General features: G+C 37.0%; 1 protein-coding gene across 1 annotated transcript in view; it reads left to right on the top strand.

Moving 5' to 3' along the window:
* The window catches only part of gabra6b (gamma-aminobutyric acid type A receptor subunit alpha6b), a 31,407-nt gene that overhangs the window by 3,794 nt on the left and 10,339 nt on the right, over positions 1 to 17,274 (top strand). The window contains exons 5-9 of the mRNA XM_084940677.1: positions 48 to 130; positions 328 to 471; positions 757 to 909; positions 5,303 to 5,580; positions 12,891 to 13,147. Coding sequence (XP_084796803.1) covers positions 48 to 130; positions 328 to 471; positions 757 to 909; positions 5,303 to 5,580; positions 12,891 to 13,147 — 915 coding nt within the window. The remainder of the gene's footprint in view (positions 1 to 47; positions 131 to 327; positions 472 to 756; positions 910 to 5,302; positions 5,581 to 12,890; positions 13,148 to 17,274) is intronic.

Raw genomic sequence — 17,274 nt, 5'->3', positions numbered from 1 at the left:
TGAAATATAAATCATACACTTAATTAAACTGTTCTCTATTCCTACAGATTAACTATAAATGCAGAGTGCCCCATGCGTCTGATGAACTTCCCCATGGACGGCCATGCCTGCCCACTTAAGTTTGGGAGTTGTGAGTTAGTTTTTTTTCAGCCTTACTCACCCGACAGATGGTGTCACTTTCAATCACTGATTACTCTGTCACTGAGCAGATGACTGACAAGATATCGTCAAAGATCTTAATTTGAAATGCCATACATATGTGTGTATGTGTGTGTGAATTTTTGAAAGTTTTCATTTTTAATCTCCCTTTTTATCCATGCTGTCTAGATGCTTACCCCATCAGTGAAATTGTGTACACATGGAAGAAAGGTCCTCTGTCATCTGTTGAAGTGCCACAAGAATCATCCAGTTTGCTGCAGTATGACCTTATTGGTCAGACAGTTTCCAGTGAGAGACTAAAATCCAATACAGGTGAGCAGATGTTTAACATCACCTGTCATAAAGAGTGTCCAGTGGTCACTGTGTTAAAACTAAAACCTGCTAAGGACACTTCAGTGAATCAGTGAACTCTTTACCATTACATGTTTGTGGAATGTTATGTCATGCATGAACTTGCATTCTTTTTAAAAAATTTCATCATAAATAGAACAATACTTTTCACCAGTCAGTATTAAAAGACTGGTGTATTCATCAGATGGCAACCGTGTCAAATAAATTCTCAGCATTGACAAATCTTTTTGGTATTTACTCTTCCAGGTGAATATGTCATTATGACCGTTCATTTTCACCTGCAAAGGAAAATGGGCTTCTTCTTGATTCAGACTTACATTCCCTGTATCATGACTGTCATCCTGGCCCAAGTCTCATTCTGGATTAATAAGGAATCAGTTCCAGCTCGGACTGTGTTCGGTAAGAGCTCCTTAAATTCTCATACTCATTTAGTGTATAAATTTCAATGTCAGTTTCAAGATTTGAAAAAAATATCAGAAAAAGGGATTTTGATGTAGACTCCAGAGCTAACACATTTCACACAGCCATTGACTACTTGGATTGAAATATTTGGAACGCTGAAGAACATTTTCAGTTTGTCTTCCAAAAATAACTCTGGCAAATTTTTGTAAATATTCAGGTTTTCTCAGTTCTAATTTTGCACCATTGCAGTTAGCTTCAGATTATGACACAACTTGAGTGCCCATTAATTAGCTGAACAAAATAGCCAAGGATACATTATCCGTTATTTTGTTGTGGCTTACTTCTTTTTAGTAAAGTATCAAAGTATCAAAAAGCCAAATAATAAACTGTCTGGATTTATTGACTTGCCGCCCACTGGTTGACCCCACAACTCCTGACTCTCACTTTACAAACTTTAAGCAAGTATATTTTCTCTGTCTGTTGCACCCTAAATTAAACTGCAATGAGCTGTCTTTAAAATGAAACCTCCTGCAATAGAACAAAGACCACCACAGTCATCACAGTCAGGTTTTACCTTCATTATCTCTATTCCTCCTCCACTATGGTGGAGCTGAATTAATTGGGAATAGATGTCCTTTTTGAAATTGGTCATGCAAGGGCTGAGAGGGGGAGGATGTTTACTTGGCCCTTTTCCGAGCACTCACAGGTTCCGCTTGCTCACATTACATTACGCTACAGTTGCTACCAAGCTCTAGCCTCAGGAGCAGCAAGGGTGAGATACACTGAACAAAAACAGAGATAGACTAAGAGGAATGACAGCAACAGAAAGACAGAAAAAGCACAGATGCAAAAAGTGAGGATAATGTGCAAAAGTGCACAGATTTTGTTATCATTTTTAACTGAATTTCCATTATTTGTAAAACTCAAGATGCAGCTGTGCACAGAAGCAGTGCTAGCCCTTGTCTTTGGAAACGAGCCAGCGCTCCAACAAGTCTGCATTCTCCTTCAGAGAATAGATCCCCGTCATTAATGTTTGCATGGAAGTTGAAGCCTCATGTAGAAAGCACATCTGTGGCAACTCATTAGCCTCACTCATCCTGCTGTTCTCAATTCACTCAGTACTGGCTGGAATGAAAAGATACAGACAAGCAAAAAAAACGAAACAAACCCAAAAGCCTGCTCATTCTCAATCGAGGACAGAGGACACAAGAGATTACGTACAAAACAAGTTGCATTGCAAGTGATGGCCAAAAAGCCACTGCTTGAATAAATTGAATTAACACACAAGTTTTGGGTTGTGACTAAAAGATAGACAGTTTAGTTAAGTTTGAGAAGAACAGATAAGTTATAGGTGACCTATAGGTGTAAGAATATTAAACATACAAAACATGTATTAAGGGAGTTCAAAACAAACAATTATTGTGTCTATGAAGTCATAATTCATTTGTGAATTTTAAACACTTCTTTGACTTCACAAGACATACATTTGCTACAACAACAGAAAACAGTGAATAGTTGTGTGTATTAATCCAATAATCATTATTTGGAAGGTAACCAGAGCTAGTGCACTCTCATTTTCTTCAGACGCATCCTAGGTTGTTTTGTTCTGGAGACAGGCCTGACACTGACAGTGCATTAAACCATACCATGTTGCGTGCTGAATTGTCAACAACCTAAGAGCTGAAAGTCCCTTGAGCACAAGTCTTACAGACTTAATTGAGTGTGGCCTAATTTGTACCTTGCTTTTTTTCCTATAAAAGCCCATAAATGCCCCAAGCATTTCATTTCTATCCTGTCTTTATACTTCATCCCTCTCCCTCCCACACTCTTTCTTTCTTTTTCTTTTGCCTCTCCCTCCTACCCTGACAGGCTTTCTTTCCATGTTCCTCCTCCCTTTTCCAGTCATTTAACTGGTGCTTCAGATTGAAACAGTCAGACTGGTTGACTGTTGGAGGAGGTTGCATCTGAGGGTTGTTAGGTTTTACCATCAAAGTGCTGTGTAGAAAATGTTTTTGAGACATTATTAGGTGCATTAAAACCCCCATAAGTTCCTACAATGCTAATGAAAAGTGCACAGCTACAGTGCACATTTGGTAAACCATGGGAACAGTGTTCAATGGCCCTTTATCCCTGCTTGCTTTAGCTTGATGAAAGTGAATTAGATATGTACTTTGGTAATGGGCTATTAAAAGAGATGTTCATTGTCAGCATCTTTATCTGACTTAATAAGGAAGGAATCTGGGTGGGGAAAAGGGAAATTCTTATCTAATGATTAACAACTACGGATCATTTCTATTTATGAATTAAGTAGTATTAGGGGCTATGTCTTAAATGTTATATCTAAAATGCACATGTAATGGACCTTTTGTGTGATAAACTACTCTTCTCCCAAATGAAAATTACTTAGAAAAAATAAAATAAATAATAATAATAATTATATATATATATATATATGTATATTGATTTCCTACTCAAAGGAAATCGGTTAGTCTTAGTCTAAGCTTCAAATTCCGACATGTTCATTCTTTCTTCTGATCATCTCTCTCCATCATCTTGTCTGGACCTCATATTAGACAAGCAAACAAATATTAGCAAATACCATACAGCCTGGATGTCTTTCTCCAGAATGTTTATAGATATTCGGTCTCTTTTTACCGACGTGCCAATGTGGGGGCAGGGGTTAGTCTGCTTATGGACAGATTAGCATTCCCTCAAGTGACTTTTTGGCAACACTTTCTGATTTGAAATGCCACATTCTAGTTATATGCCCTAAAACAGGACTGCTTCCACATGTTAAAAATATTCCATGGGAAAAATATGCTCTGCTTGGCTCTGTTATTTTCTTGTTACATCATATACACATATATTTTTATCAAAGATTTATGACATCAACATCTTAACTAGTGTTACACAGTATCTTTTGTTGTATGATGTGCACTGTGCCTTTTTTAAAAAGTACATCTTTCTCTATAAATATTAATGACACGATGCTACGATTTCGATTGGGACCTGGAGGTGCAGGATTAGAAATGAACAGCTGAAATGAACAGCTCAGGTTCAGTAATTTGGAGGGAAAGTAAGAGAAAAGGATGAGATGGTATGAATATGTGAAGAGGAGGGACACGGGGTATATTGGAGAAAAGATCTTAAAGATGGAGCTGCAAAGCAAAAGGAAAAAAGGAAGACCGCAGAGATGGTTCATATATATGTAGCAAACGAGGATATGCAGAGAGTAGGGATGATAGAATTGGATATAAGTGATGAGGTGAAATTGAAGCAGATGATCCATTAGCAACCCCTAAAGGAAGCAGCTGAAGAAGACGATGTATAAATGTTAATGTCAAGTTAGCTTATTATGATATTTATCAGTAACAAGTACGAGTCCATCATGATGGTTTGTTTGCAGTTTCATCATGGATATTGCTGATACTATTGATATTTTGATGAAAGTATAAATTTGAAATCTCAAATTTAGCAACTGCATGAAGAAACTGTAAGATTTTTCTCAATATTTAGGTTAACAATCATTGTTAACCTAAATTGTTAACTTTTTTGTTCTTTAGGAACAAATGTCCCAGTATTGCATATTTGTGTGTGGATTGTTACTGTCAGTGTCTTTTATTTTTTTACTTTTTGAGAAGCAATGAACACCTAAACAACCAGTTTTCTCAAATCCGTCTTTACAGAAGAGCTTCAACTTTGCATTGTTAGTGGGTTTCCTCGTGAACTGCTTGTCCAGATCCTTCCACATCATTTCTGCTGGGTGTATATCAGAACCTTGATGATTCCAAAAAATAATCTTTCTTTTACTACAAAAACTTTTTGGTAGAACGACCGATCAGTGTTTGTTTACTGGTTGTCTTTTTCTTTCACGTTTTCTCTGGTAAAATTAAGAATTTATTGTTTCATCACTAATGGCAAGCTGCCCTGGACCAGATGCACCAAAACATGCCCAAACTACAATACTCCCACCACCATGTTTCACAGATGGGATAAGGCTCCTTTGCTGGAATGCAGTGTTCTCCTTTCTCCAAACATAAACTTCTCATTTCAACCAGAAGGCTCGATTTTTGACTCATATACATCCAATAAAATGTGTTCAGACAATCCTTTGGCTGGTAATCTTGAGCAAACTGCAGGTTTACAGTGATGATCTGTTTGAACAGCAGTGCTTTCTCTTTAAAATCCTGACATGCGTAAAATATTTTTTTTCTCTTTTTTGGTGTTAAACACCATTGTGATAAGTGGTGTGAAGATTTGGGTAAAATGATAAATGATTTCTAAGATTTGATCTACAGATTTTGAGGGAAAAAAAAGGCTCAATTTAAACAGGCAGGCTCAGCATCCTTATTTAACAATATATCTACTGCTGTCTCCTTCCCATATGCAGGTATCACCACTGTCTTGACGATGACAACACTCAGCATCAGTGCCCGCCACTCACTCCCTAAAGTCTCCTATGCCACAGCCATGGATTGGTTCATTGCTGTTTGCTTTGCCTTTGTCTTCTCCGCCCTGATTGAGTTTGCAGCCGTCAACTACTTCTCCACCTTACAGGCCAACAGGGAGCACCGGAAAGCAGCGGCCATGAAGGCAGCAGCTCAGGAGGCAGCCGCTGCGGCCGCAGCTCCCGCTGTGGCCGCAGGGAATGACGTAGAGGTGTCCTCAGTAAGTCTAGCTCACCTTTTCAAACTTCTGTTTACATGTATCAACAAATATTCTGATAATTAGCAAGTTGAAGATGACCAGCCTGCTGTTGTTGCTTTCAGATAAAACATCTTAATATCAAAAAAGTAGAGAAATACCACCTTTACTTTTTTGCTTTTCTTTACGTAGGCAGGACATGCAGAAAGTGATGGTATAGTATTAGCTCCAGCTTTAAACATTAGAAATTGGTTAATCCCAGCAAATGAATGAAGCATGGCATTTAAAAAATGTGGCTCAGTCACATCTGGCTAATACTAAGCAAAGTGAATTTATGTATTTTTTTTGCACTAATTGCTCTGTGAAATGGCTTGCACATATTGATATATGCCCCTATTTGAATTACACAAATTCTAGAAATTTACTTATTAGTTTTGGTTTTTCTGAATTATAACTCAAGGAAGGTGGGAAGCAGTTTTTTTGTGAAGTATGAGTCATTTGTTTGGGAAGGGCTAAAAACGCAAAAATGAGGTGGCCAAAAGTGCTTGTGGTTCTAAGGTTGAGGTATATAACATGCGCATTATGACATCATCTCTATATATTGTATATCAGGTTCTTCTCCCTAATCATTGTGTTTATTTAGATCTGAGGTTTGACTTGACTTTCAGTATCTTGCTAAGCTTCTGTATTTTTATTCATCCTGTCTAGCTTGTGTTTGTCTCTCTTTAGCTGACGAAATCCATTCTTTGCTCTGTGCTGTTATATAACAATTTCAGCGTTTCATTGTTTTCACAGTTTATGTTGGCTCTGTCAGCATGACATAAGCACATCTGTGTGGCAAACAGAGAGCAGTAGATAAAAAAATAGTAATTGTGTTAAAAAAAGGCGAGTACTACAATATGCAACCTTTTGTTTAACCTACGTTGAGTCTAATTCTTGAATTCTGAATTGTCTAATCCTGAGTTAGAAAAGAGTTTGCTGAAAAAGACCTGAATTACCTGAACACCTGAATTTTTTTTTAGCTAACTCTGACTATAGACAAGTGTCTGACGAAGTTGTATGTATAATAAAAAAAGCCATTGTTAACTGAGCTCTGATACAATGATTCATGATGGCAGTGATATAAAGAGCAGAGCTGTCATTTTATTCCAAGGAACTTTGAGCAATTGATTTATTCCTACATCTAACTTGAAAAACAGCAATGAATCACACAACTTGAAATGTAATTATTCAAATTTAGTTCAATTCATTTCTGATATTTACAATAGGAGTTATCTTAGAGCACTCTACACTTTAAATAAAGCCATACTGTAGGAAAAATATAGGTAGTACTCCCTATGAAAACCCACGTGGGGAGAAAACACATATTCAATTCATTACTTCAGTTTTATGATCGTATAGTTGTTTCACCTTCATGCCAGCGATGACAAGAATATTTAATCACTGTGACCGATATCTCCATGACAAATGATTGTTCATTGATCAATGTTTAAAGCTTAGTCTGTACTTATTGTGTCAACACAGTGTGCATCAAAAGCCATGTCACTACCGGAGCCACACACTTTGATGTCTTTTTTGACTACTTCTACAACTCCTGTTATTTGTGCCATTTTTTAGAGAATGCTCCATGGACACACAAATGCAAAAAGAGTTAGCTGGAGTTTTGAGTCTGTATCCATCATATAGCAGAAGACTCCTACATGGGCCAGTATTTCTTGGAGGGATACAATTACAGCAATTTGAAAGCATCAGACTTTCTACAGAGCAATGTGATGGATCACACAATTGTGCTTGTGTCCGAAAACTGCTTTATTAAATCTTAAAGGCTGCTTTGAAGGAGAAAGAGCAGGTAAAATTGGTTGTATGAGCTCTGGTTGCTCCAGTCTGCATGCCAAATATCCTTGGTCAAGATACTGACCCTGAGTTGCTCTCCAATGCATCCATAAGAGTAAGAACTTTTATGAATTTTAGATAAAAACACTTACCAAAAAGAAAGAAATCATAGGAAAATGTACTTGAATGAATGGGGGTGAATTAGGCAAGGTGTATAAAGCACTTTAAGAAAAGCGGTATATAGTCCATAATGGTAGTCCATTCACCAACCACTTTCATTTTCATATTTGTTGTTTATCCTCTGTTTAGTGAAGATTAAGTTTGCATTCCAATTTATTAATATTAGAAATGTTCCCATTTTAGTGTTACGGCAGATGTTCGTGTTTTTGTCCCCTTTATTTTAAACAGCCTTTTAATTTAAAGAACTTTGTTTCGATACATGAGTGTTGTCTTCAGTCGAATATCTAATAAAAAGAACAATAACAATATTTTGAAAAATGTTTAACAGCAAAGCCTTTCAGGAAAGACATGTAACAAATATAATAAACAGAAACATAAGAGAAATACCAAATTACCTGAAAAACATCTTTAATTTTTGTTTGTATGTAAATGAGAAAGGCAGGCTTTAACAAGTGTAGACCATGCCAAGTCCCTGCTGCATACATGAAGCAATCATATCAATGCAGTGTTTGTGATATATTGTGAAATTCTGCAAAGAAAATTAAAGGTTGTTCTGTGAGCAATGGGAGACCTTACCCCTGCTTTAGCATGTTGGTCCTGCTTGACAAGAATAGATTTGATTCTACTCTTAACCTTTTCCCCTAAATTCTTTCTGTCTTATTTGTTGCTGACAGAACAAATACGACATTTGCCACATCTATAATGTAAACAGAACACAATACATGAAAAATCAGAAAATCATGCTGTTCTTTGCAATTTATCCAATGCTTCTGTCTCGCCCTTTTGATCATTTAAATGTTACAATATTGCTTTTCCCTGCTTCCTCTCTCTGTTCTATGCTACTATTGTAAGGCCTCTATTCTCTACTTCACACACACACACACACACACACACACACACACACACACACACACGCACACACACAGATCTCCCTTCTGCGTCTCTCCTGCTACTTTTGCTTGAATGTGCTGTCCACACATAAACAGTGAAACATAACAACCTTCACTTTTTCCAGTTTTGCACTCACATAACTCACATGCAGATATAATCTGCAACACACACCTAACCAACCCGTGTATATACATCATCTGCAACAAACTATGTCCCCTGCATCCATATAGTTCACTCATCGCTTTCAACAATGCCTTATCTATCCATCTAGCTACAGTATATCATCCATCCAGCCCTTTCTCCCAGTCCTTTATTCATCCCTGTAACTGTGTGATAACCACAGTGAGTGACACGGGGAGACAGCCAGTGGCTCAGTGAATGATGTTGCTGCCGATTATGTAAGAGCCATAGATTAAGGGAATATCCAGCATATCACTGCACGCTCACAAGAAGGAGGGCAACCACCACCACAATAAAGCAGAGAGGGGGCTGAGAAAGCAAGCACAGTCCATTTAAAAAAATAAATAAATAAATATTTTTTTTTATATGGAACAAGATGAAGAGATGGATGATGGGCCAGTGTGGTTTGTTTTTTGTGTTTTGTGTGAGTGTGCATTCGTGTGTGTGTGTGTGTGTGTGTGTGTATGCATTAAAGTTACACTGAGAGGAGAAATGGAGTGGGAGGGATGCATCATGGAAAATGACTGCTTTCACCAAATATGTAGGAGGAAAGACTCTTTATTACATAGAAAAAAAAACACAACAATGGTGTATCACTGGGAATAGAAATAGCCATCTACCAGTCACGATTTAAAAGACCATGACCTGTTATGACTGTCATGTAAAACACAGCAGGCATGGAAACCTTACAAAAGCAAATTTGTTCAGTTAATGAATCAAATATACAACTGTAAACATAATGGGGATCGGAGTGTTTGTCAGTGTGAGTAACGGGTGCTTAATGCATTTCCAGTGGTGAGTAGGTGGTGCAGTATTTAGTGCTGGAAATAAAGAAAATATTTTTTTCATATTAAGAGAAAAAAATAAGGTGAGAGATAGAAAGATGTGATCTTTATGCAGAGGTTGAGCCACGGGTACTTGCAATCACAGAATTTGAAAAGATTGCGATGAGACACTGATTAAATCAGGACATTTTTAAGGAAATTCTTTTGCTGTCCTGTCGGCTTAATAACTAGACTGAAAGAGAGGATTTTCAGGTTCAGGGATCAACCTGAAAATCTAAACTAAAAAGTAGCGTCATGGATGGTGCATAACATTTTGACTTTTGTTGCCAAGATGTCAGGTCTCTCTTGGAAATGAGATTTTTAATCTCAATGAGATTTTTTTTTACCTGAATAAATAAAGGACTAATAAAAAAATTTGTTTAGTAAGTATATTGTAATGAAGTAACACCTGTTGAATGCACTGATTACAGGTATTTATTTAGAAACTTCTATTTCTACATCATCTAGCAGTCTTCCACCCCCCACCCCCTATTTTTACTGTTTATAGCTAACTCTATAATAATTCAGTATGTGAAACATGACCATAAATATCCACCTTTATCAACGGTTTTATTAAATGATAATTTAGTCATGGTAATTCGATGGACATCCAGTTTTTGGAGAAAATTCTGCTGTGAAAAACACTGAACAACTGTTATCTTTCAGACAACATGAGAAAGGAAATAATCAAAGCATCAGGGACCAGCGCTACATGAAGCTTACATCTCTAGCCTATTCATTTTTTAGTCAGCACAGTTAAAGTTTCGAAGCCTAAAATGACTGCCTGCCAGGCTTAATCATTGGGAAATTTTGTATTTTTAAGAACTTTTTAGAAACAAGCTACAACCATTAAGCCAGCTAATGTATGTCATTAGCCTACTTTCACTTCCCATAATGGCAGTAGTGTAGGAAAGTTAAGTAACTTTCCCACACTGTATGTAGAACTGCATGCCTCCCACTGTTTCCCAACAACTCTTTATTGAAATTTTCAGAAGTCATACTAGTGGCAGTTTTGCAATGTAATTTAGTCATGTAAGTTAATTTAGTCATCTAAAATGTGCAACTGTGCCTTAAACTGTGCAATCACCTTGAGCAACCATGCTATGATTCAAAGAAGTCATCTGAATTCACTTCGCCTAGGGCAACTGTGTTACTGAATTTGCGAGGTTAAAAGAGTTATGTTGTCACCAGTGTTTTTGAAGGCTTTGATATATGTGTGAACAATTTGTTTCTTATCCTTATTTCTCTGCCAGTAATCTCTTGGTACTGTACATAAAAGTAAAAAAAACAAACAAAAACAAAACATTTTCATGAACCCTTTGTGGGATTAATATGGTCTAAATGTGAAAAATGACAATGATCAGGAAGTTTTTGTCTTTTCATTCATTTATCTTATTGGATCATAACTGTTGTGTGTGACTGTGTGTGTAATATCCATGGCTTTTAATTTGTAATAATTATTTACATATATTCACCCACTTACATCCAAACACCCACAGAGATGAGGCTCCTTAGTGGACAGAAAGTGAAATCTTGCTGTCTATTAACCCCTTCGCACACTATGAAACATAAACACACTCATGTGTAGCTCTTAACCTGCTCTACTCATGGAGACCCACATCCAAACATGATCCATATATCCGTTAGTCAGCACCCAACCTTTCTGTGAGTCTGTTGAAAACTAGAGCAGTGAATAAGGGACAAGGACTTGATCTCCCATGAGATTTAAGAGGAAGCCAAGAGATCCTGTTGCCATCATGAGCAATAGCTTGTCATTTGGCTCAACTGCAGACATGTGCAGTACACCATGCAGAAGTAATGCATGCGGTGTGTGTACTCACTGCATGGTCTTACCTAAAAGGGAAACAGAAACAGGTAGCTGACATTTGAAGCTACAGCCTGGTGTTGTGAAGCATACAGTACACCACTCACAGATAAGAGGATACACTATTATTCACTGAAGAGTGAACTTAACCTCGAAAATGACTGGTGGTAATGGTGGTTAGATCATCTGGACCTGCTCTCTCTCTCACAGCCCTTCCCCAGTGTTGCTATAGAATTTTACAGAGCTTGATATATTCATCAAGCCCATAATAATACAGCTTAAAGAGAATAGAAAGGTTTAAAATGCTGCTCAAACATTAGCTTTTTTATCTTTGTCCAACACCTCCATATCAAATGTTTGTGACTTGCACTCCTGTGAACTGCCTCAAATGATAAACACATTTAAACCCCCAGATGTATAATATATTAGGATTTTACAGCATGATTGCACTACTCAGCATAGATGCCATGGAATGACTGACAAATATTTTATATTTAATTTGATTCAGTATTAATGTTGTTAATAACATGCTAATGTATTTTTAGACTTGGTTTTTTTAGATGGGTTTTTCTTTTTTGGAATGTTTCCCCTAAGCCTCAGGATTTTAACAGTTTAATAGTTTCTTAACCTGTAGAGGAGCATGTAATCCCGTAGCCTCACAAATCCTGCCTAAATCTCACAAGTTCAGTTTTTGTTCCAAGACTGCCAAAAAATATCCACACTGAAGTCAGAAACACTGAATGCTTTAGTAAACTACTAGGAGTTTTTCCCCAAAAATAAAATGTAAAGAACTGTTCAAACTCTGCTCTGCAATAAATATTGTTCTAGAAACTTGCAAACTTAACAAGGAATATATTTGAAATTTCCATGTAAACAAAAAGTGTCCTATAAAGCATAAATATGGCACAAAACAGCATATATATAATAAATATAAAATTATATTATTATAAAGTTCAGTGCTTACTCAGTGAAGCTGCTGATCAATAAAAGGCCATCGTGGAATGACTGTATGTTTTTTTATGCTGAAATGTGTTCCTTTAAAAGGGAACGTGCTCTTCAGTCGTGTTCTTTCTCTCTTACGCTACCTGGAGGCAATACATTGTTACTTGGCCCATTTTCCAGATGTACACTCCCCTTACTTTCTGTACACATACTGTATATGATTTACAACTATTGGAGCAGGGAGCATGTGTTGCGATCACGCTAGTTTACTGAAAGTTGATGAGGCGTGAGAAACCCATGCGTCAATATATTGAGCTTCTTTTGTTTAATATGGTTTGTTTGCCTCCCACAACTACACCAGCCTTGACAGAATGGGCTGAAGTTTCAATCAAAATCAAAACATCATTGATTTTCTTTGCTGGGTGTAATTACTGTGATACTCATACTCATTTTAGATATAGATCTGGAAAAAAAAAACACATATGGACTTATCTACTTACAGTAGTTTAAACACACCACTATCATCAGAATGGATTTTTCCTTTTTTCCTTATTTCCTCCCTTAACACTAACTAGCATTGATGTTATAAGATACTGACATTATAACATTTTGTTTTTCCCTGGTCTTTACTTTGTATCGTTCTTATTTTCCTCTCCAAGGTGGATGCCAGTAGTGTGCTTAAGAAGAGGATGAACTCCACCCCGATGTTTGAGCGTCCTGCCAAGACATTTCCCAACCCACCGGTCAATGCCCAAGCATTCCTCCAGCAAGGTTCGGCTGTACCGGCCAACAATGTTCTGACTGGCACCAGCATCATCGACAAATACTCACGCATCCTTTTCCCCCTTTCGTTTGGCGCCTTCAACCTGGTCTACTGGATTGTCTATCTTACCAAGGACACAATGGAGATGTCCAGGTGAACAGATGGCATGTTGTTACAAATGATTCCAGCATTTGTTTTTATGTGTTTGTAGAGAGACAACAGACAGATTTTAGGATGACTACTGCCTTACTGAATATAACTGAATGGGTTTTTTTCCCCCCACTCGGCCATGAAAGCCCGATGGGATATTGTTGGCAACCTGCTGGGTGGGTGGCTGGGTGGGCGGGCAGGCGGCGTCGACACCCAAATTTGTGAATGCAATAACTTGAGAACAACGCGACATAGCAGTATCAAATTAGCACCATTGGTACATCTTCTAAAATCTCACACAAGTTTGAATCTCACAGATCTCAGCCTCAAGGTCAAGGTCAGCGGTCAAGCATTAACCTGACTACTGCGAAACATATGTACAGCTTCTGTACTTATATAAGATATAATGATATATGGAATGTTCATCAAATTATTGACATATGAACAAGAAAATTATTTGCACTTTACATTACTGCTTGGTAACAGTGTGGTAATAATAGAGTAATAAGGTGGAAATGACAAGGTAATAATATGGAAATAGGAGTTTACTATGACTTAAATACAAATTAATATCAAAGTAATAACTAAGTAATATCATGCATAATCAGTGGCTTTAGCTGAGTAATAGAGTAATAGTAATAGCTGAGTAATAATAATATTGGGTGAGAAGGTGGAGTCTGAAGGAGCAGTGAGGACATTGGATGGGAAACTGCAGGTTTAGTTATTTTGCTACTTTCATATTAATACCACACTACCACATTATTACCAAACTGTAATAGAAAGTCTTTTCTTTTCTCTGTCAAGTTTGCATGCTGAGGTTCTCACACACAGTTGGTATTGCTCTTTTCATCAGTTACAATTACCTACTTTGATTCCAGATCTTCATAATAAACAATATGTGGTAAATTTTAAAAGACGCAAAACATGCTTTTTGCTCAAAAAAGGCTCATAAGGTTCCACAATATGACTGTGCAATCTGGTTTATGTCCCCACAACAATAATACAATACACATACATGCATACACATTTCTCACAATCAAGAAAAATGTGAGAGTTTTGGATGAAAAGAAAGGCAGTATGCTGATTATGTGGGCAGGTGGTTCTGGAAGTTTACATTTTGCTAAGTCTCCAAGTGTGTGAGAAATAGCTTATATTGTCTTCCTTATTGGTGGATTTTGTTGCGCTTAGGGACCTTAGGCTATTGAGCAAAATATAACTGAAAATATACCCATCTGTGTTCTAAAGTTTGTCTGCTGTGTGTGTGTGTACTTGTGTGTTTGTATATCAATGGGTCTCTGTGTGTAAGAGATAAAGGAAGTTAGAGACAGAGAGAGAAAACAGAATATGGGAATGTGAAGTATTCATTATATATATTGTTTTACATTTTTTTCTTTCTTCATTGTGCATTTGCTATTCTGGAAGGGCATGTATTATTCATCAAATACACAAAGATCTTTCAACTTACAGAGAATTTTTCCAATATGACTTTTTCCAAACGTGTTAGAGACTGGTCACGGGGTTGATACTGAATGGACTGCATTATTTACAGGTTTTATGAGTATGTACTTTCAATACATAATGAACTCTTGCCCAAATAGGATGAACATGCAATTATCTTCTGTTTCTCTTAGCAACATTACTAAAAATATATCTCCTAGCCATCATTTGCCATGCATAGATTGCACTTGTAAACAGGCATAATAGCTGTGTGCAAAGCTTTAATGAGCCATGCCTGTCCAAGCCAGAGAAAATAAAGAAAAAATAATTAATGTATAATTGCTTGACCTCTTTATAAAGTCATAATTCTCTTATATTTGGGCTAATGTGGTACAAAATTGTGCAATATCTGTTATGGCCAGCAGGGGTTGGCTCTCCTATCTTAAAACAAGTCAAAGTGTAGAGAAGACTAGGATAAAATTAGCCTAATTCACGTATAATTTATTGTCTCAGTCAACATTTCACTAATGACTTAATGGTCTCATTTGGGAATTTCAAGTCATATTGCATGCAAAATTAACTTTATGTTGAATCTGCAGTCACATTAAGTGAAATATATGGTAAAAAGGGACCGCTTGCTCTCTTTATAATTGGCAACTTCATTAATCTACCAGAAAACAACCCTTCTACTCACTTGATCTGTGACCTCAGTAACTTTCCTGATAGGTTTATTATCTCAACTGCTAATTTAATGTCTTATTAAAACTTTAATTTATAGTCTAATGAAAATTTAAAGTTTGTTATTGAATAACACATCATCCTAACTTTTTTAATCAATCCACTTTTTAACCTCCTAAGACCCGAACTCTTCCACTGCATGGATTTTTAATTTCTCTTTGATATTTGGACATATTGGGGCCCGATGAATGTAAAAACAAAGATTTACCAGATTTTTGTTTTTTGCCTTATTTTTGTTTTTAAGAAAAATGAAAGCCACATATGAGCATATTCGTTTAAAATTTTGATAGAACAGTAGCAGTATAATGTCCTCGTAAGTAGATATCAGGACCTTGTAGAGCAAAATTCAGTATTTTGGTCTAAATAACCCAAAATGTGATGTCCACATATGTGGACACCAGGTCCTAGGAGGTTAAATAGTCATTGATCAGACACACACTCTGTATGATGATCTTTTCTTTGCTGTTTGCTAACTAAGCTCCCACTAATATTTAGTTTTTCTAAATTTTCGTTCAAATTTTCATACAAAATATGATCTCAAAGAAATCCTTTAGCTTTTTGCCAAACATCAGGATTTCTACATATTGAATTCAGCGAAGGAGACAGCTTTCAAACAATACACCTTAAGCTTACACTAAATCAGTTTAGTAAACAGCATCAAATCCTATATAGGATGTGACTTGAAAAAGCAACTTGAGAGGCTAATACTCAAAACAGACTATATTATGAATACTTATAGTACAACATAGTAAACTAAATCTGAATCTATTTTTCTGTTTTTTCAGGTGCTGTCTTTTAAATTCTATACTGCACATAACTTACAGTTATTGCTGATATACACAGCAGTCGTGCTGCTTCTTGGCTTTGTTATTGCTAAAGCACAAATAGCGCTACGGTTCTTTTGATGACATCAAGAGATGCATTGTGCTCTCCTATATTACATCTATAGCTCCCGTATGACACTTTGACAGGATGTTGAGATTTATACTAGTTAGAGATAAAAAGGCTCACTTTATTGTGTATGTGTGCAACTTAGTGTGCTTGATTTGTCCCGGCCATATGCTCTAAACAAATGTGTCTGCCTGGTTGTGCGTTTATGTTCACACTAGCGATATGCACACTATCAATGTGCATCAACACTTCTGACTCTGGGGCTTTTCAACTGTGTGGGTTCAGCTCCTTTTATTCTCCTTTCTTGCTCTTTCTCTAAAAAGAGAAAAGCCCCCTGGCATGAGCTGAGACAAGTCAGATGACATGACAGTGTTGGAAGGCATCGGGATAGCTGTGTGTGACAAACCCGCTTAGTGACACTCTCCTAACTGTTTCTGTTAATTGATAGGAACTGCAAGCTCTAAAGGAGATCCTGACAAACGTCCTGTAGAAAAATTGCAGAGTGACAGCATTTCAGCTCTGGGAATCAGGAGCAATTAAAAATAAGAAAATGGCATATAATAAAGTATGCATGTGTTTCTTTTGGAATTCATGTGCATATGTCACAGAGGAATTTCTTCACATACAGTGCATTTAAGTGTGACTGAGAAAGTGCAGTGAGTGGGGAGGATTGATGAAAGGAAAGAAGGAGGTGATACAATACAAAGAGCCCCAGGGCTAATAACTGAAACCCCCAGTGGTCTTAGAAGCAGCTAGTGCAAGGAACAAGTATAACCACAGGTTGTCATTCTGATCAATAACGGCTACATGGCTGTAAGAGTTGAATCGTCTAACATCGACAAAAACTGCCACTGAACACGCTTGCTGCAGGTGGTGTTGTAGAGATGGTTCTTATATTCATCCTAAGAAAGATTAGAAGGTCTTCTCCAATACAGAACATCTCATGTCTGAAATCCTACTTGCGAACTTGGCAAGTCAGCAGACGACAACAACCGCAACCCTGTTTGGGGAAAATAATCTTATTGACAGTGATATGCTGCGAAGAGATGCACCTGTTAAAATGT

This window comes from Perissodus microlepis, chromosome 10, assembly GCF_051167445.1.
Source record: "Perissodus microlepis isolate ML-2025 ecotype Zambia chromosome 10, ASM5116744v1, whole genome shotgun sequence".
In the NCBI taxonomy this organism is placed as follows: Eukaryota; Metazoa; Chordata; class Actinopteri; order Cichliformes; family Cichlidae; genus Perissodus; species Perissodus microlepis.
The sequence above is the reverse complement of the archived record's forward strand: the minus strand, read 5'-3'. Positions and strand labels throughout refer to the sequence as shown.